The 21,504-nt window shown below is 39.1% G+C and overlaps 1 protein-coding gene across 2 annotated transcripts in view; it reads left to right on the top strand.

Moving 5' to 3' along the window:
* Positions 1 to 21,504, top strand: part of akap11 (A kinase (PRKA) anchor protein 11) — a 121,924-nt gene that overhangs the window by 41,273 nt on the left and 59,147 nt on the right. For both annotated transcript variants that reach the window (XM_039745287.1, XM_039745286.1), the window contains exon 3: positions 6,917 to 7,027. In XM_039745287.1, coding sequence (XP_039601221.1) covers positions 6,917 to 7,027 — 111 coding nt within the window. The remainder of the gene's footprint in view (positions 1 to 6,916; positions 7,028 to 21,504) is intronic.

Here is a 21,504-nt window from a genome sequence, read left to right as displayed (position 1 = left end):
CACAGGTTCTTAGAACAAAAATTTTCTTGAGGCAAGAACACCTATCCAGGTGTTGTCCCTAGCTTTCTCCCGAATAAGCTCTAGCTGCCCAGTGACCCTACCCTGGATAACTGGGTTAGCAAGTTGGATGGATTATTATCATTATTATTGTGCCTGTCACAGAGAAAAATATATGAATAAATTAATCTTCTTCCTACTGTGTGTCCCGTTTTCCGGCTCATTGCTTTCCACTTCTTCTGATCTAGAACATCATGGAGTGGCGGCTTTGACTTTGCACATATCATCCCTCAGTTGTTTGAGCCAGCATTTCTAAGGAACTCCCACCTGGCCATTTGCCCTGTGGGCTGAGTCACAAGGCTGTGCTTGCTACCTACTGGTTGTCACTGTGGATCAAGTGGCCATAAATTACCAGAGGTGTGCTATTCTTTTTGAATAGAGTAATTGAGAACAACAATTAATAATCATCACAACATTGGGCTGCAAGATGGCATAGTTGTAGCACTGCATCCTGGCAGTGAGGGGAGACTAGGGTTTGTGCTTGAACAATTCAGTCACATACAGGTTAGGTGGGTTGGCATTTCTAAAGTGGCCTGTTTGTGTGTTAGTCCTGCTATAAACTGGCACTCTATCCAGAGATTGTTTCTGCCTTGCATCCAATGCTTGCTGGGATGTTTGTCAGCTGCCCTTTAACCTTGTCCTGAATAAGCATATCAGGAAGGTTGATGTATGAATAAATGGACACCTATCTGTTCTGTTCTTGCCACCTGACTACATATTCCATGCCTGTTGAATATTCTTTGTCACTAATGCATGTTTGTATTATCAATCTAGTGGCAGCAGCCAATCTTTGTGACATCAAGAAGTGAGCTTCCATATAGTCAAAAAATAAATGCGATTGCAAATGTGCCTTTTTCAATCATTATTGTCTCGTCTACAGAACTGACCCAGCCATTAACATTTGCACAGTCAATATTGTCAATAACAGGCACTTGATGATGGATTCAAGGTGAATCCCGGTGGAGAAAGACACATGGGGTTGTTGGCAAAGTGAAGTGCACAACCGGTCTCCTTTGAAGATGGATGAATCTTACAACAATGCTTTGTTACCTTTTTAAAACAGTATGAATACGCTGTCTTGTAATTATGTGTGTTATCTCAGGATGCAGATCAATACTCAATAACTTTTTGGCTTGAAAAATTGATTTTTGGTAGGTTTTATGGATATTTATTCACCTGTGAACTTGTGTACCCTTAAGCCCTATTGTAAAATGCAAGAGCAGCTATTTTTAAAACTTATAAAAAGAAACACATCACTTTAGAATGCAGTTTTCTGTGACAAATTGATATATACCATGGTTGAGAAGAAATAACTTTGACTTGAAAAATGCTGAACTTATCCTTTAATACATAGTTCTCTAAATAAATATTTTTGCAAAAAACAGGTTGTTAAAATGAGGCCAATACAATGCAAGATTCATTTGATGTTATACTGTTCTCAAGCTTGTGTACAGGAGAGCTACATCTGTGAAAGACCCCGGCTCATAACACCTTGAGTTTATGGTTGCTGAAGGAGGAGGCAGAGGAAGGTAGTCTGGACTTTAAAATGGCACTTTTCCACTGCATAGTATGGCATGACACGGTTCAGTTCAGCTCACTTTTGGGGATTTTTCCACTGGGAACAGTACCTGGTACCTGGTCCTTTTTTTAGTACCACCTCAGCCGAGGTTCCAAGCGCGCCGAACCGTTACTAAAACGTGACGTGTAAACTCTGCTGGTCACTGTTTGGCCGGAGAAAATCGCCATTACTGCGTCACTGAACTTGTGACACGAGACACAACAGACCAGCTAGATTTTAGCACAGCCAGCGAAGGTTCGGACGCACCATTTTGTTTTAACCAAAAATGGCTGTTTCGTGGTTTAATGAGGAAGTACAGACGTTCCTCGTTGGTAGCGAGGAGCGGATCCAGCGAGAGCTGGATGGGGCGACGCGGAATGAAAAAGTTTTTTCAGGAGGTCGCTTGTGGCGCATTTACGATGATGTCACAGCAGTAGAGGTGGCGCAACTATAACGACACATGAATAATCCCGCCCACTCTAAAGCGGTACTAAACTGCAGTTGAAAGCATAAACCGAGCCGAACTGAGCCGAACCAAGGTGAGCTGTACTGAACCGTGCTGTGCCGTACTATGCAGTGGAAAAGCGCCAAAAGAGAACTGAAGGAATTTGCATAATTCCCCTTTCAGAGCAATATTGTGCATTCCGAAAGGGCTGCAGGAGAATACTTCAGTCCAAACACTTAGCAATAGGCTGCATTATAGCTGGACGTAAGCAGAGGGTAAAAGAATCGATCTGTCCAGGGTATCATAGTTGGATGAAGCCAACCATTTTCAAGACAACTCTAAGGTTATAGTGAAAAATAAGAAGCCATACTGGTTCACTATTTAAACTAAGAGAAAAAGAAATTGTTGGGGTCACGTTATAATTAAAATTTGTTTTGCTTTGAATACATTTTGTGAATTTATTAGATTTTAATATTATGTAAGCTACATTTTTGAGCTTTGTTTTTATGTGTTTCATTTTTACATTTTTGTTTGAGTTAGATTTCATTTTTTTTTTTTTTCCAATTAACTTTTAAGTGCATCACAGGTTCATTTTTCTTTCTCAGTACAGTAATCCCTTGCTATATCGCGCTTCGACTTTCGCGGCTTCACTCGGATTTTAAATGTAAGCATATCTAAATATACAGTATATCACAGATTTTTTGCTGGTTCGCGGATTTCTGCGGACAATGGGTCTTTAATTTATGGTACATGCTTCCTCAGTTTGTTTGCCCAGTTGATTTCATACAAGGGACGCTATTGGCGGATGGCTTAGAAGCTACCCAATCAGAGCATGTATTACATATTAACTAAAACTCCTCAATACTATAAGATATGCTTCCCGTGCGGTGCTTGATTGTTTGCTTGTCTCTGCCTCTCTCTCACCCTCTCTGACATTCTCTGCCTGGACGGAGGGTGTGAGCAGAGGGGCTGTTTGCACAGAGGCTATTTGCTTAGAAGATACTGACGCTCCTCTAAAAAATGCCGCTTTATTGTGATGCTTCGGCAAACTTAAAAGCACATGTATTGATTTTTTGATTGTTTGCTTTTCTTTGCGAGCGCTCTCTCTCTCTCTCTGAAATTCTCTGCTCCTGATGCAGACACTCCTTTGAAGAGAAGATATATTTGCATTCTTTTAATTGTGAGAAAGAACTGTCATCTCTGTCTTGTCATGGAGCACAGTTTAAACTTTTGACTAAAGGGTGTTATTTCATGTCTAGAAGGGCTCTAATAATGTAAACCGTGTGGGAGAGTTTATAAGGGCTTAAAATATATAAAAATAACTATACAAACATATGGTTTCTACTTCGCGGATTTTCATCTATCTGGAATGCAACCCCCGCGATTGAGGAGGGATTACTGTATTCATTTAACAATTTGTTATGTAATGTAATTTCCTAAAGTCTGCATTGATGAACCTGCTTTATGAAGGCTTGGTAATAAATTACGAGATTTCAGACTCTTCAAGTTGAGTCTTGTGCTTTGAATGATTTAGATTAAAGTACTTTTCCATGTTTTGGATTTTGTGGAACCAACTCACCTTCCAATCACAGAGAATTATTGAGTTTATAGCTATTTGCATAGACATCAGAGTTCTTTTCAGTGTTGTTTTTATCATGACAGTTTTTCTCATAATTGCAGTACATTTCCAGTTTTACTTTTTATCTGTGACAGTTTGTCTTTATTTACTTGTACAAATTCGGTTAGGGAACACATCCTTTTAGAAAATCTCGTTTTTGGTGTTCTGATTTTGATCCTTGCTCTTTTACATTGTGTTGGGCCTATAGTCATTTCATAGATTTTCAGTTTTACCTGACAACAATTACAGTCAAGCCCTTTAGTCTGAAAACCAAATTTCAGTTTTCAGAAAAGTGTGTCTTTTGGTTTTAATTTTACTTCTAGTTTCTCTAAAACATACTGTAGTGCCAGTGGTCAATTTGGCGTGGTCAGGTTAGGAAAAAGATGGCTGGTGGATGTCTGAGCTGAGGATCTTTCAGGGCATTTTGCATTTCTGCTACTGATGTAACAAACATTTGCTTTTTTATGCTGATGTTAAACATATAACAAAACAATATACAGTAAGTTACATATAGCAGCAGTTAACACTAGAATTCCTGAAGCCTACAAACATATTTGTAATACCAGGCCCTCTTGCAACTCCTCATCAGCGTCTTTGTTTTGCAAATGTGTCAGTCAGCACAAGCAGCAAGAGCATGATGTGAACACTGCAAAGGATTTAAATGTATATTAATTCTGACTAAATTATACCCAGTGTAATAAGGCACTATATAGCACCTGACCCAGCACAGACTGACGCAGAAGCACATACAAAATAAACACAGGCTTTTATTATTCTCTTCAGCCGTGGGACACGTCTTCCCTGTGTCACACAGCCCAACACAGTCCCAAAGCAAAACACTCTTTCTCCACCACTCCTCCTCAAGCTTAGTCCTCCTCCTCCCGACTCTGGCTCCCGATTGGTGGTGGCTGGCCCCTTTTATAGCCCACCCAGAAGCATTCCAGGTGCTTTAACACAAGGTCCTAATTGCACTTCCGGGTGGGGCTGAAAACTCGTCCAGCCGGGCTGTTGACTTAATGCTGCACCCCCTAGCGGCTATCCCAGCTCCCAGCCAGGCTGTGGAAGACTCCATCTCCCATGGAGCCAGGAGGGAGGCTGGGAAATCACCTTTGGTCCGGGAGGCTGCCACCAAGCGTCCCGGGGGAGGTATTGAGCTGTCCATGGTTGCTCCCTCGGAACATATGCAGCAGGGGCGACACAGCCGTCCATCACACCAGATACAACTGAGATAGAAAGCATGTTATATGCTAGTACCAGGGTAACAACTGGGACAAAATTTCACAAAGCATGTTCTTATTTGCATATAATTCACAAAACACTTTTTGGATAAACCTTATCTCTCAAAATGTTAAAAATCATTGAGGGTGGTGCAGTAAAATATACTAGTAATTGGTGCATTTCTATGTTCTGTTAATTTGTTAAAAATATGCTGACATCATGTTAATTTAAACAAAAAATACTGCAACCCATGCATACATTTCTTTTTTTGTTGACTCTGTAAATTACTGGAAAATTTGCTAGCACATGATGCAACCTGCCAGCTGCTACTTCCATTTGCTATTGTATTGTGTTAAAAAAATAAATACGGTTTCCATATTTCTTTTCATGATGAATAATAATGATGTTATTTTAAAGCAGTAACTGGTCTCAGAAAAAAAAAATCATGTATATACTGTAAGTCAAAAATGAAGATGCAACAAGATACATGAAGAATTGCTTCAAAATCACATTCATCAAATTGTGAGATGCCTTGTGATTCCTACTCCTGTAGTTAATACTATTCAGGCAAGCACATGCTAAAATGTAAACCACATAACATTTGATCAGGAGTGCTCAAGGAAGTTATTGTTGATATGATCAAACCCTTAACATGGATTTTTGGGAGATGTAGCATTCTGTGGAAATTCCTGAAGATTGGAGTTAGCAAAAATCGCCCCTTCATACAAACTAGATAGTATTATATATACTTCAGTTGGTTTAACACATATTACAGGTAAATAAATGGAAGAAATTATTAAAGACAAAACTGAGAAACACAAGTTTAGTTTTATCAATGATCAGTCAACATTGGTTTAAAAATGTTGTGTCAGGAAGCATCTAAAGCATTTGAGAATAATGGAAGTGGTATTATTCATCTTGAGATTTCAAAAAGCTTTAGATACTAATGATCAAACTAAAAGAAGCATGTATTCAATATGTATAATGCACATTTTAAGCAAGATTGGTATAAATACAGGCGGAAATGAGTCATGGTGTAGGAACATTGAATCAGGTGGGGTCAGGTAAAAAGAGGAGTCTCACAAGGATGGGGCTGATGCTCTTTTTAATGTGTCTAGATAATGTCCAGATAATGACATTAGTAACAAACTGCTTAACCATGCAAATAATGTTAAACAAAAAGGGGTTAGCAGATACCCTAGGAGCAGCAAAATTATTACATAGTGGCCTGTGCAGAGTTTAGATTATACAACTCACTTGTGAAACCCCTTTTGAAATATTGAATGCAGTATGAGCTATGAGGAAAGACTGAATGAGCTGAACCTTTATGTTTATATAGTCAAAAGGTTAAGATGTGATATGACAAAAGAGTGTTCCTATTGTTTAATGTGCATAGCCTGATAACATAACTGTTGTGTTTAATACTGTATTCTTCAATGTTGTTTTCTACTTTAGAAAAAAATAAAACAATACATCCATTTTCTTTTTTTAATAATGTTAAGTTGATTTCAGAAGGCAACAAAGCAGCACAGGAAATGGTCTTTAGAGTAACACACTTAGTTCACTGCATATATATGCATAGGAAAAAAAAAAGAAATTCTGAAAAGCAGGAATGGTCTGCAAACATGCAAGTACAAGACCACATCATTTGAAGACAAAAGATGTTAACATTTATAAACTTTCAAAGGGTTACAGTACTTTGCAAGGTAATGAAAAAAAATTTTTCCATCAAGTAACTTGTAAAGTCAGACAGTGTCATCTCTGATAATATGCATTTATTTTGCTTTAGGAGAGAAAGTTCTGTGATCTTAATTCTAAATATATGATTTAATAATATTAATAATAGTAATAATTTTCAAAGTGTCATTTGTTCCCATAAATGCTTGCTGTCTATGCAGTATACTTATAAAGCACATTAAGGCAAAATCTTTAATATTTAAGGTTGATTCATGTATAGTTTTTAATTAAAAATCTTAAAAATGTATGTGATCATCCCTTTAATATAAATGTTTGTTTTTAGATCATCTCTGAAAACTCATTTCAGTCTACAAAAACATTGTTGAAAAGCAGGAAAGAATTGTGCAGTGTTGTATTTGAGGACCACCAGAAGGACCCTGTGTGTATGTTTGAGGTTGGTAATTTATGATTTTCTAAGAATTTATATTAGTATAGTGTACTATAGATGGCTAAATATCAATAGTGTCAAGATTCTAGTAACAACATTGCATGATTTGTTATTTTTGTTTTTGTGTATTTTCTTGCACTTATAGGAAATGTTATGAATATCGGCATTTTGTAAACTAGGGCACTTTGGTACTGCATGCTGCTAGGCATGGGGGCCATGCACAATGTGGCATGTGATGTCATGGAAACCATCATATTTAATGTTGACGTTCATGTCAAAATGTGTCTGATCTTTGTGTCTCTATTATAAAAAAAATCCTGGAGCGAAACACAAGGGCATCGAGACGTGATCTTCATGTTAAGATCACGGAAGACATTTAAAAGAAACCGCAAGATGAGATTGGCCCCAGAGCATCTCGTGGGGACCTTAAACATGAGACTTTGTGCCAAGAGATTGACCCAGGACCGTCTCGCGATGACGTGGAACATGAGATTCTTGCAAGACACACCCTACTTACAATCAATATCAAATAAGCCAACAGGCAGCAAAACATTCAGTCGTCTAAGGATTTGAGCACACACAGATCCAGGGCTTTCAGTGGATATAAAGCGTATAAGGACAGTACATTATAAATAAAATGTCGATGAATAAGCGAAGAAGAAAGCAACGCAGAGAAAAGAGACTCAAAAGTGGTGGAGAGAAAAAAGAGCAAAAAAGAAAAAGAATAATCTAGGTGCAAATTCAGAAAATAAGGAAAGTAATTATCAGCCTTGAGCAAGTGGAATTGAAAAAAAAGTACATCCAATCTGGTTCAGAATTAAAAGACAAAGTAGAACTTTGTTCACAAACGTTGGTGCTAAACACATGCAGAGCAGGTTAGAGATTATGAAAATACTGGAATCCGAAAGGCTCAAAAAAAAAAAGTTGGTGTGATACACATGTGGAGAAAGTTAAAGTATGAAAGTAGGAAAATTAGAAAGTATAAAAAAAGAAAGTAAAGATCGCAGTAGCGCAAACAAACAAACTGCCTCATTTAACTATGCACCGGTCTAATTTTGGTTTTGCACAATAATCACTGCACTATTACACCTTAACACTTAATTCTACTTTATTCACATAATTTTACTTATTTATTACGTTCTACTCTACTGTTATCTTTCAATCTATGTCTTTTTGTTAATCTAACTGATATTCTTCTAAGTTTGCACAGTTTTTGATAAGCGAATCAGGATGCATTTCACTGTGTGTTGTCCTATATAACTATGCATGTGACAAATAAAGAATCTTGAATCTTGAGAATTTCAAAAACAGAGTTTACCGCACATGCATTTATTGGTTACTTTGTAAAAAAAATATTAACTGCTGATGATGTAGATCGTTTTGTCTGTGCTGAAATTCTGAACAGAGAAACCTCTCCTGAATTATGGTACAAAGTCATTAAACACGTCTCATGGACCTCATTTAAAAGATTCAACATATTGGGACTCGCATGATTCCAAATATTGTTTTTTCAGAATTTCTGAAATAAAAGTGAAACTAATGAAATAGCAACAATTCAAAGAAAAAAAAAATCTTAAAATTGTGTATCCGGAAAACCAAACGCAGGGGTTGGCAAGTGAAGTGCCCTAGTTTATCTAAAGAAAAAGCTGTATGAAAGAAAAGCAATTCCTAACTGAAATTAATTGAAGAACAGATTCAGGCTCTGACCATCAGTTTTTAATGGCCTCACATTCTCATAAAGTACAGTGATCCCTCGCAATATCACGCTTCGACTTTCACAGCTTCACTCCATCGCGGATTTTAAATATAAGCGTATCTAAATATATATCACAGATTTTTCAATGGTTTGCGGATTTCTGCGGACAATGGGTCTTTTAATTTATGGTACATGGTTTCTCAGTTTGTTTGCTCAGTTGATTTCATACAAGGGACGCTATTGGCGAATGGCTGAGAAGTTACCCAATCAGAGCAGGTATTATGTATTAAATAAAACTCCTCAATGATATACAATGATATATCGATGCTTTGCATACTTAAAAGCTCTAACAGCACCTATTGATTTTTGTTTGTTTGCTTTTCTCTGTCTCTCTCACTCTCTCTGACATTCTCTGCTTCTGATGGAGGGGGTGTGAGCAGAGGGGCTGTTTGCACAGAGGCTGTTTGCCTAGAGGATACGGACTACCTTCTCATTGCTCCCTTTTCTTGCGGCTGCTTTATCGCGCTGCTTTGCATACTTAAAAGCCCAACAGCACGTATTGATTTTTGATTGTTTGCTTTTCTCTCTCTCTGTCTCACTCTCTCTCTCTGATATTCTCTGCTCCTGATGCGCACTCCTTTGAAGAGGAAGATATATTTGCATTCTTTTAATTGTGAGAAAGAACTGTCATCTCTGTCTTATCATGGAGCACAGTTTAAACTTTTGACTAAAGGGTGTTATTTCATGTCTAGAGGGCTCTAATAATGTTAAAAAACGTATTTAGAAGGTCGTAAACAGGTTTTCTATGCTCTAACTGCGAAAATATTAGATTTATAAATAAAGAATCCTACTTCGCGGAAATTCATTTATCGCGGTAGAGTCTGGAACGAATTAACCGCGATAAATGAGGGTTTACTGTACTTCACATTTTGACCCATGCTGTGTTATGAGTATTGTTTTTGGTTTTCCTATAAAAACATCTATGCTACTCTGATGATTAGTTATATCTTAGTGTTTTTTTCTTAAATCAAAATAGCCATAAGAAAGAATAGAGATGAATGGAGAAGAAAAAGAAATGCGAAAATGCTTATCTGTGCTTTAAGAGCTTATTCTAAAATATTATTGATTAGATCCTGCCAGGTTTTGAAAAAATTCTGTACCGATCCACTGAGAATTAGATTTTTTCCAATTTCAAATAGTATAAAACATCGGTTTCCCACTGACTTAAAAGAGGAGAGTTAGGCCGGAGTTATACTTCACACGACGCATGCTGCAGCGGACGCTCCTGCTACGCAAGCGTTGTAGTGTTTATACTTGCGCGCGTACTTTACGCTAAATCTGGAGGAATCCACCAGGTGGCAGTGCGAGATATTATCGAGGTGAGAACATGTTCAGCTTCTCTGTGTTGTGAATTGCCTAAAACACCTATTAAATTCCGATAACACCGTACCGCAATATCTCTGAAAAGGAAATCCATAAATCCAGGGATGTATGTGTCCATTCCAGGAAGCATTGGGCACGAGTGAGAAACAGTCCCTTGACGAGGCCTCAGCACACACATACACTAGCGTCATTTTAGCGGCACCAAATCCCCAAATCTGCATATCTTTGGAAGGAAACCGGAGCACAGTGTGGAATTCAAGCAGGAAATACCAGCAACATAACTCCCTGCGAGACAGCAGTGCTATCGCTCCACCACCGTGACACCCCCATGTGTGTAATTATTAACAGTATTCATTATTAAAACGAAATTATATGTAAAATGTAACATGCACATTTTAATGCATTTCATCATGAAAGTGATATCAAGTATAAATCTAAAGATTCTAAATGTGCAGAGAGTTGGAATATCATACATGTAATTTGTTCTGTTTGGCGATCTATTGCTGCTTTCCGCTGCTGAAGCAAAAAGCCGACATACAGAGGCATTCGTGGTGCTTTTATATTCAAGCGTCGCATATTCCCGATCGTAATGACACGATACATTTTAAAAGTCTCACATACCATCTTTTGTGCCATCTATTTTTTATTGTTTTACTTTACCTGCTGTCAGGTCCAAGAAGCTCGTAGTGATTAAAAACTGGGATTATGTTTACGACCGTCTGCTTTAATAATAAAGTAAACTACGAGGTTAAAGTGGACATTTCGAGATTAAAGCCGAAATTTCCACTTTAATCACAAAATACACGTTTTCACCGTGTCCTTTATTTTTTTCTCAATGGCTCAAATATAACGCTATACATTATGTTGCTGTTGTTAAGTTGCAAAAATTAAAAAATAAAAAAGACATATATAAATGACACGATACATTTTAAAAGTGTCACATACCATCTTTTGTGCTGTCTATTTTTTTTTTTTTTTTGCAACTTCACATCGGCAACATAATGTATAGCGCTGTATTTGAGCCATTCATCAAACAGCAAAGTGCGCACATCGATCCCCGAAGGATCTCCATAAAGGCTTGCTGTCACATATAGATAGTAAACAGAGACTCTGACGTCACGTTCCGACTTTTAGCACACTGCGCCCCCCGACTTTTTGCTGGTACTGCAACTCGTGCATGCGTCGCGTTAATTTCTGAGGACCTGCTCAGAGGACGCGTGAAATGAACGCTGGGAACGCGTGGCATCCATGATGCGGGCGCGTACGCGTTCTGAGTGTAAAGTATAAATGAACCCTTAGGATTCTTCCAGTTTAGCAAAATAAATCTGCGTGCCAATAGTTTAGTGAATGCAATCACAGTTTGTTTGTCCTTCTCCACTTTAAGCCCATCTGGAAGAACACCAAACACAGCTGTCAATGGGTTAGGAGGGATTGTGACAATAAGCCTGTCTGAAAGGCACTTAAAACTTTTGGTCCAAAATGATGTTAATTTGCTGCAGGCCCAAAACATGTGACCCAGTGAAGCTGGGACTTGATTGCAGCGTTCACAGGTTGGATCTTGACCTGGGAACATTTTGGACAGTTTTAAGCGAGACAGATTAAGTTGAATAATTGTATGCTTTGCGCATATGGAGCTTGAGTGAATTCTCTGCATTGCTACCTTCCACTCCTTTTCTGATATATTGATAAAGAGATCTTTTTCCCATTGTCCTCTTGGATACTTGAAAGGGAGGGACTGTAAAATAATTTTATACTAGCTGAAGCCCGCTGTAGCATACAGCGGTGTAAGAATAGGAACAGAAAATGGTTAGAAAGGAATTCAGTATAATAAAGGCTTAGGAAACCACCGTTGCAGTATAACGAAAATAGCAAGGAGCGAAACCAATGCCAGTGGTCGAGAGAGTACCTTCCTGTAGCAGGCTATGGAAAACAGACATATATAGATAGATGCCTCATTCACTGTGTTGCCCAGTTGACACGATAAGTCAGCGCGTCCGCCCTATTGCGAGTGGTAAAAGTGCCATTTAAACTAATACAGGTAGATGTGAAAACCAGGTTTTCTGATGAAAAAACAATAACGTTTTAAACAGTATCGTTTATATACAACAGATTTTGGCGAATCATTTACATGCAATTATTTATATCCATTTATACACTAAATGCGTGCGTATCCCATGGTCTTAGAGTTGATTGGCGGGGCTCTGTGAGTTGGCGGGCGTGGCTCTCTGTCTTGCGTGCGCTCTCTGTCTTGCTTGCCCTTAGTTAGAGTTGGCGGGCGTGGCTCTCTGTCTTGCTTGCCCTTAGTTAGAGATGGCGGACAGGGCTCTGTGAGTTGGTAATCGTGGCTCTCAGTCTTGCGTTCAGTGTAAAGTCAACGTGGCTCAGAGGTGCATGTGGACTTTTGCACAGACGAAAGTTACTGAGGCTGTGTTTGGTGAGTTGTTGCGTGCCTCGAGAGCGACGCTGGACTCGGGAGGATGGTTACAGTTGCCGTGCATGGCTCTGTCGTGCGTATCCCATGACGCGGTAGGAGGGTTTGAGTTGGCGGGCGGGGCTCTGTCGAGCGTATCCCATGGTCTTAGAGTTCGTGGGCAGGGCTCTGTCGTGCTTGCGCTCAGTGTCTTGCGTGCCTTTAGTGAATTATATATAGATATTGCAGAGATGGTGTCTAAGTCCTCGAAATTGAGCAATATTTTTTCCAGCCTGGTGGAGGGTGCAAGAAGAGGAAAATCGTGCAGGTTCTGTTTAACAAAGTTCCTAATTTGAAGATAGTGAAAGAAATGTGTAGCTGGAAAGTTAAATTTGGGTTGTAATTGTTCATAGGGTGCAAAGATGTTGTCTATATAAAGATTTCTAAGCAGTCTAATCCCAAATCTTTTTCACATATTAAAAACTGCATATGTTTGCGAGGGTTGAAAGAGGTGGTTCTCTTGCAGAGGTGCCACAGATAAGAGCTTCTCCATCTTAAAATGCTTTCTACATTGGTTCCATATTCTGAGTGAGTGAAGCACTAATGGATTATTAGTAAAATGGTGATAACTTACATTTGTTGGGGCACAAAGCAGGGAATATAAAGAAATACTGCAGGATTTTACTTCTATTGTGGACCAAGCCCGTGTACGTTCATCTATTTGTGTCCAGGTTTTTATACCTTGTACAGTGCATCCGGAAAGTATTCACAGCGCATCACTTTTTTCACATTTTGTTATGTTGCAGCCTTATTCCAAAATGGATTAAATTCATTTTCTCCTCAGAATTCTGCACACAACACCCCATAATGACAAAGTGAAAAAAGTTTACTTGAGGATTTTGCAAATTTATTAAAGATTAAAAAACTGAAAAATCACATGTACATAAGTATTCACAGCCTTTGCTCAATACTCTGTCGATGCACCTTTGGCAGCAATTACAGCCTCAAGTCTTTCTGAATATGATGCCACAAGCTTGGCACACCTATCCTTGGCCAGTTTCGACCCATTCCTCTTTGCAGCACCTCTCAAGCTCCATCAGGTTGGATGGGAAGCGTCGGTGCACAGCCATTTTAAGATCTCTCCAGAGATGTTCAACGGATTCAAGTCTGGGTTCTGGCTGGGTCACTCAAGGAAATTCACAGAGTTGTCCTGAAGCCACTCCTTTGATATCTTGGCTGTGTGCTTAGGGTCATTGTCCTGCTAAAACATGAACCGTGGCCCCAGTCTGAAGTCAAGAGCACTCTGGAACCGGTTTTCATCCAGGATGTCTTTGTACATTGCTGCAGTCATCTTTCCCTTTATCCTGACTAGTCTCCCAGTTCCTGCCGCTGAAAAACATCCCCACAGCATGATGCTGCCACCACCATGCTTCACTGTAGGGATGGTATTGGCCTGGTGATGAGCGGTGCCTGGTTTCCTCCAAACGTGACACCTTGCATTCACACCAAAGAGTTCAATCTTTGTCTCATCAGACAAGAGAATTTTGTTTCTCATGGTCTGCGAGTCCTTCAGCTGCCTTTTGGCAAACTCCAGGTGGGCTGTCATGTGCCTTTTACTAAGGAGTGGCTTCCGTCTGGCCACTCTACCATACAGGCCTGATTGGTGGATTGCTGCAGAGATGGTTGTCCTTCTGGAAGGTTCTCCTCTCTCCACAGAGGACCTCTGGAGCTCTGACAGAGTGACCATCAGGTTCTTGGTCACCTCCCTGACTAAGGCCCTTCTTCCCCGATCGCTCAATTTAGATGGCCGGCCAGCTCTAGGAAGAGTCCTGGTGGTTTCAAACTTCTTCCACTTACGGATAATGGATGCCACTGTGCTCATTGGGACCTTCAAAGCAGCAGAAATTTTTTTGTAGCCTTCCCCAGATTTGTGCCTCGAGACAATCTTGTCTCGGCGGTCTACAGACAATTCCTTTGACTTCATGCTTGGTTTGTGCTCTGACATGAACTGTCAACTGTGGGACCTTATATAGATAGGTGTGTGCCTTTCCAAATCGTTTCCAATCAACTGAATTTACCACAGGTGGACTCCAATTAAGCTGCAGAAACATCTCAAGGATGATCAGGGGAAACAGGATGCACCTGAGCTCAATTTTGAGCTTCATGGCAAAGGCTGAGAATACTTATGTACATGTGCTTTCTCAATTTTTTTATTTTTAATAAATTTGCAAATATCTCAAGTAAACTTTTTTGACGTTGTCATTATGGGGTATTGTGTGTAGAATTCTGAGGAAAAAAATGAATTTAATCAATTTTGGAATAAGGCTGTAACAACAAAATGTGGAAAAAGTGATGCGCTGTGAATACTTTCCGGATGTACTGTATGTTTGCTGCCCAGTAATAAAACTGAAAGTTAGGTAGAGCCATGCCACCTTCTGCCTTAGGTCTTTGTAGGGTCGCTCTTTGGATACGTGGATGTTAATGAGGTTATTGTTGAATCTAATTGCTTAAAAAATGATTTATTAATGTATACTGGAATGTTTTGAAGTAAATAAAGAAGCTTAGAACGAATACTCATCTTAACAACGTTAATTCTTCCAGCTAGAGTGAGATGAAGGGTTGACCATCTATGCAAGTCTTGCTTAATTTTTTCCATACAGATGGCAAAATTTTGTTGATAAAGAGCTTTGTGTTTACTTGTGATGTTAACCCCTAGGTATTTAAACTGATCTGCAATGATAAAAGGTAGGGTGTCTAATCTAATATTATATGCTTGAGAATTCACTGGAAAGAGTACACTTTTATTCAAATTAATTCTGAGACCAGAGATCTTTTGAAATTCTGTGAGTGCTGTTAAGACTGCAGGCACAGAATTTTGTGGGTCTGATATATACAGTACTATATCGTCTGCATATGGAGAAATTTTCTGTTCCAGTCCCTCTCTGTTAACCCCATTTATCTGATAAGCGTTCTGACAGTGAACCACCAGTGGTTCAATGGTGATTGCAAATAGCAGTGGTGACAAGGGACATCCTTTTCTGGTACCACGTTCTAGTTTAAAGTAGTCTGAGCAAATGTTGTTAATACAGACTGAAGTTCTGGATTGGTATACAGTAGTTTGATCCATGCACAAATGTTTGGGCCAAACCCAAATTTCTCTAATGTAGTGAAAAGGTATTTCCATTCAATCATGTCAAATGCTTTTTCTGCATCCAATGATAATATTATTTCTGGGGTGTTTGACTTTAATGGTGAGTATATTACATTAAACAGGCGTTGAAGATTTGAAGATAAGTGTCGACCCTTGATTAATCCAGTTTGATCTTGTGATATTATCGAAGGCAGCACTTTCTCCATCCTTCTAGCTATGATTTTTGAGAGTATTTTAAAATCATTATTCAAAAGTGAAATTGGTCTGTATGATGCACATTGTAATAAGTCTTATTTTGTTTAGGAAAGACGGTGATTAATGTTTGGCGAAATGTTTGAGGTAAAAATTTGATTGTCTCTAGCTTCTGTAAATGTTGCTAATAAAAGGGGAGCTAGCTGAGTGGAGAATTTCTTATAAAATTCTACAGGGTAGCAATCAGGGCCTGCTGTTTTCCAACCTTGAAGTGACTTTATAGCATCTAGTATTTCTGATAGCGCCAAAGGTTTATCGAGTTCCTCAGCACTAAAGTGTCTATTTGTTGTATCTGTAATGTATCCTGAAATGCATTAGATTGTGTGTTGTCTTCTTTAAACTCAGTAGAATATAAGGATTTATAGTAGTCTCTAAATGTGTATTTTTTTTAAAGTCAATGATTTCATCTCCGTTCGTGTTGGTGATTGCTTGGATTGCATTGCGAACTTCTTGCTTATGGATTTGTTGAGCTAAAAGCTTATTAGCTTTCTCTCCGTGTTCATAGTAGTTATGTCTTGATTTATAAATTAGTTGTTCCGTTTCTTTAGTTGTCAGGAGGTTGAGTTCTGAATGCAGAGCCTGCCTTTTCCTATGTAGAGCCTCGCTTGAACGCCTAGCATGTTCATCTATTTTAGTAATTTCGCCTCTTAGCTCTGATACTTTCTTGGTTTCTAACTTATTCCTGTGGGAACGATATGAAATATTCTGTCCTCTTAAGAAGGCCTTGAGAGTTTCACAGAATATTCCTGCAGACACCTCTAAGGATCTATTTGTCTCTAGGAAGAAACTGATTTGTTTGGATATGAATTCTGTACAGTTCTCGTCTGCTAATAGAAGCGGATTAAGACGCCATCTGCTAGGTGAGAGTGTTGGGTATAATGACTTTAACTCCAAGATCAGAGGTGCATGGTCGGAGATAACAATAGCGTCGTACTTGCAAGAATTAATCGGCAAGAAATTATTATCTATAAAGAAATAATCAATTCTTGAGTAGCAATGATGTACTGGTGAGTAGAACGAATATGTTCTTCAGTTTGGGTTTAGAAACCTCCAGGGGTCTGATAAGTTGTGGTCAGTTACAAACTGTGTAATTGTCTTAGCTGTGTTAGATGTCATCCCCCCAATGACAGGAGTCCTATCTAAGAGTGGGTTTAAAACACAATTAAAGTCCCCAACCATTATAATTTTATGAGTGTTCACATTGGGAATGGATGCATATACATTTTGCATGAATTCCTTATCATTGATATTAGGTGCATAAACATTTATCAAAATCACTTTACAGTTAAATAAGTTGCCAATGACAATCACATACCTCCCTTCAGAATCAGATACTACATCTGATACTACAAATGAGACTGTTCTATGTATGAAAATTCCCACTCCTCTAGTTTTCTTTGTAAAGCTAGAATGGAACATTTGGCCAGTCCTGTCTTTTTGCAGCCGGAACTGATCCTTGCTTAGAAAGCAGCCTATTTTGGCTTAAAATAGTAGTAAAACAAAAGAAAATCAGTGTCAAGGCATTTTACAATATACCAAAAATTTGCTATGAAGAGCTCTGTCTCTTATGGTAGCAGGTCCAAGAGTGACACCTAGTTAAAACAGTCTGAGCCCGTAAAGGAGTGGTGCATGAAAGGTATGTCAGGGAGCAGGGCTAGGCTAGGTGTAGTCTCCTTGGGTTTGGTCAGTGCTGCAGAGGAAACAGGAGATACAGTTAGTAACAGCACACCCTTTTGCTTTGTAGCTGTGTTAATGAGCTTACCTATACCTTCCATGTGCTCCCTATGCACATGTGCCTGACATGGCCCACCGCTCAGCCCGTCCCCAGTTGGACAGGTGGGCCTAGCTGAGAGGGCATCCATGTTAGCATGGAGCAGACAATGAAGTTTTGGGGCTGCAGGTCCAGGAAGCAACGGGTGAATTGAACGTTGGATTTTTTTGTGCAGGGAGAGCCACTAAAGAGGTGCACAATCCGTCCCCAGAACAAGTTCCCTCCACAATAAGTAGTAGTGTAGTTGGATGATTACTCATTTAATAGCTTGCACTTCTAGTACTATCACGGTGTACCTTGTCTCCTGGTCTAGGAGTTTTCAGCTAAGGTACATAACAGGGTGTTTGGCTATGTCAAAAATTTGACTGGGCACTACATCAAGGCTGGTATCAGATGTGCTACTCTGGAGGAGAAAAGGTAATGAAAATGAGCAATCAACACAATAACTGAGATCAGGGCATTCTTTATTTCATGGAAATCTACTTCAGTATTAGGAGTCTACACCTCTGTGCTGGGTACCCACTTGTAAGTCAGGTCTGTTAATGTTGCCGCACTTCTGGAGAAATGTGGCAGAAACATACAGTAATAACCTACAAACCCCAGGAAGCCTTGCACTTGCCTTTTGCTATGCTGTCAGGGCCAGCTATGAATGGCAGAAGCTTTGGAGCAGTAGTGTTTTACCTGTCCTTTTTCCAGCATGTAGACTGAATACTTGCTTTGGTGAGATCAAAGTAGCATTTTTTCAGGTTGTTATTCTTCAGGCCAGCTGTGCAGATGGAGCAGATAACAGCTAGAATATTTTGTACATGCTCCTGCCAGGTGCTGAAATAAATTACCACATCATCAATCTTGCATTTTATGACATTATGGAGTCATACTAGATTGTCCATGGCAGCTTGATGCTGAAATGCCACTGTGGCCATCTCACGTCTAGCTCCACTTCAGTCTTTTTCTCCCTCAGGAGATGGTAAGGGTGTTCTCCCACTACAACTCTGTGCTCCGTATTGATATAATTTGAAATCAGTGAGGTCTGTCCTGGATTAGGATTGACCACTCCCTTGACTGAGGCGATGGCAGTTCCCAGTTCTCTCCTGTGCTGGTGAGTCAGGGTTTCACCAAAATTAAGATCCCCTGGACCCTCAAAAAATGTTCCAACAGGCACAGCTTCATCTGTGTCTTTACAGTACTACCAGGGTTTCATGAGGTGCATATGGTAGACATGCTTTTGGGTCATTGGTATGGTTTGGGACACAAGATAGTCCAATAATCCCCTCCACTCCTTGATTTAATATGGGTCCTGCAATGAGCAAGGAGCTTGGAGTGGGTGATAAGGACCAGCACTAATACCCTGTCCACCAGGGCAGAATTTATGGAAGCTTGTGCCACGGTTGAACTGACGGTTCTGTGATTGTGCAGCTTTTTCCAAATGTTCTTTGACTAGAGGCATAATCCTCAAGAATTGCTCTTGCAGATTGCTACATTCTCCAGAATATTCATCAGAGGTGTCTGCTTGTCCTCCCAGCCCTCCTTTAGGAGATCCATTTGACCCCAGGGCTTTCGTCAGTATAATTCAAACAGGGGGAACCCTGTGGTGGCCTAAGGGACCTTGCGATAGACAAACAAATCCAAGGGGAGCAACTATAAGTCTCTCCCAGTCTCTCACACTACCCTTCACAACATTTGTTTAAGGGTTTGATTACAGCACTCAGCAAGTCCATCCATCTTGGAATGACAGATGAACATCTTAAGGTGCGAGATTCAGAGCAACCTGGCAGTTTCCCTGCAGATACACGGTGTAAAGGATGTGCCCTGATCCATCAGGTACTCTTTGGGGATGCCCACCCAAGCAAAGACCCTTCCCAATTCCCAAAAAATTGACTGTTACCCACTCGCAATGAAATGGCCTCGGACTACCAGGTTGCATAGTCCACAATAACCAGGATATATGTATTCCCATGTACTGAGGGCTCTAGCGGACCAGTTATATCCATGCCTTTATGCTCAAACAGTACAATAATCATCCTTTTATTCTCACTAGTGGCTCATCTTCTCAGCATTCTGATAGAACATCCCTACTGCCCTACCCCCAAAAGCAGTAAATAGCCTAAAACAGCTTTAGTGAAAGTAAAAATTATTTCCTGGCACACAACTTATTATTTGCATGTATTTTCATTGTAAACTAACAGTATATTGCTCAGACCCATTCATATGAAGAATTAACAGCTGTGCCATCTGCTGAGCATTAAGTTGGACACAATGTTGGACACGTCTTTGAATACCATTGTTTCTGTTCTCACACCAAACTGTCCTTTATGACTGCAGAATAAAGTGCTACACATCTTGATGACACAAAAAAGAACTCCAGTGGCGACATCTCCTAAATGTCACCCCAAATGCAGGTGGTATGTCTGTGACATAGAATGATAAAGAGATGAGCCTAAATATAGAACCATTGAGCAGATGACTAATACTATGAATTATTGGCATTCTGCACATACTTCACACTACAGAATGACTAATTGATAATAACAGAGACAAACAAGGAGATTGTCAAATACTCACAACCTCCCCAATATATAAACATTGCCTTTCCATTATTATATTCAAGATAGGTTGAGGAGCTGTACTTTCAAAAGTATTATTAAGTAGGTGTTCACTGTTGGGTGCTATTTAATCATATTGAAAACAAAAGCATCTGTGGCCATTATAGAAATGTGCAGCTTGCACAATATGAAACACCATTGTTTGAGGACTGGATAACTTTTTTAAGTCATAAAATAACAAGAGAGGCAGAAACATTTTATTTATGAAGAAATAGTAATAATTAAAAGTTTAGCATATAGACTTATTACAAAACAGTCTGCATCAACAGTCAGCACAGATTTTTGATATCTTTCATCTCCTTCACTCAAAACAGGGACAGTTTACACTTTACTTTTTTTTATTGCGTGTTCATCTTTCTACATAACATTGCCTTGTTGTACCAGGAGTGAGATAGATCCCAAGGGATGCTGTGGTACAGCCAGCTTTCCAATCATGTGGAAACATAAAATAATAAATGAAGTATTAGCTAATGTTTTTCTGTTTAAATAGTTTATAAAAATTGTAGCCACAGTAAAGCTTCAAAGACGTCAGTATGCAACATACATAGCCATCATCAAATTGACATAGGGAAAGAAGAACATGCAAGATGGCACATTATAGATGGACCAAGCCACGTTTAGTCAGCAGTGATAAATAATTTCAATAAAATAAAAGTGGCATGGTAGGATTGTCAAACTAAAAAGGATATGCAAATGCTGTCAAGTGTGAGCTGGAGGGGAGAGACGATGGTTCACACCTGGGTAGCAGTGTTCAGTGGCATTGGTTGCTGCAATCTTACATGGAAAAAAAAAAAACAAAAAACAAAGTGAAATATCATCAATAATGGTTTTGAACAGAACTTTAGAGTTACGACAACATGGGCACGCACTGATGAAATAATTAAAGATTTCTATGGCACTTCTAGTATTATGAAGCAGTTGTTTACAGTCAATAACAGCTTGTAGTGTGGAGTTTAATTTACTTATTTTTCCTCTTACATACTGACTACTTTTAAGATATGTCTTATTGTATTTGATCATACTTTTAAAAAGCTCCTAGATCTACATTTATCTGAAAGAAAACACAAGTAAGTTTTTTTTTTTTTTGACGGAAAATAAATTTAGCTATGATGTGTGTATTAAATTATAGGAATAATTTATTTTTCCTGAACTTGTTTGCTACGGTTTTACATTTTTTCTTCTTTTGAAATGTATGTAAGCAGTTGTTTTGTTAGGAA

Source organism: Polypterus senegalus, chromosome 2 (genome assembly GCF_016835505.1).
Source record: "Polypterus senegalus isolate Bchr_013 chromosome 2, ASM1683550v1, whole genome shotgun sequence".
Classification (NCBI taxonomy): Eukaryota; Metazoa; Chordata; class Cladistia; order Polypteriformes; family Polypteridae; genus Polypterus; species Polypterus senegalus.
This window is presented reverse-complemented; position numbering and strand designations above follow the sequence as displayed.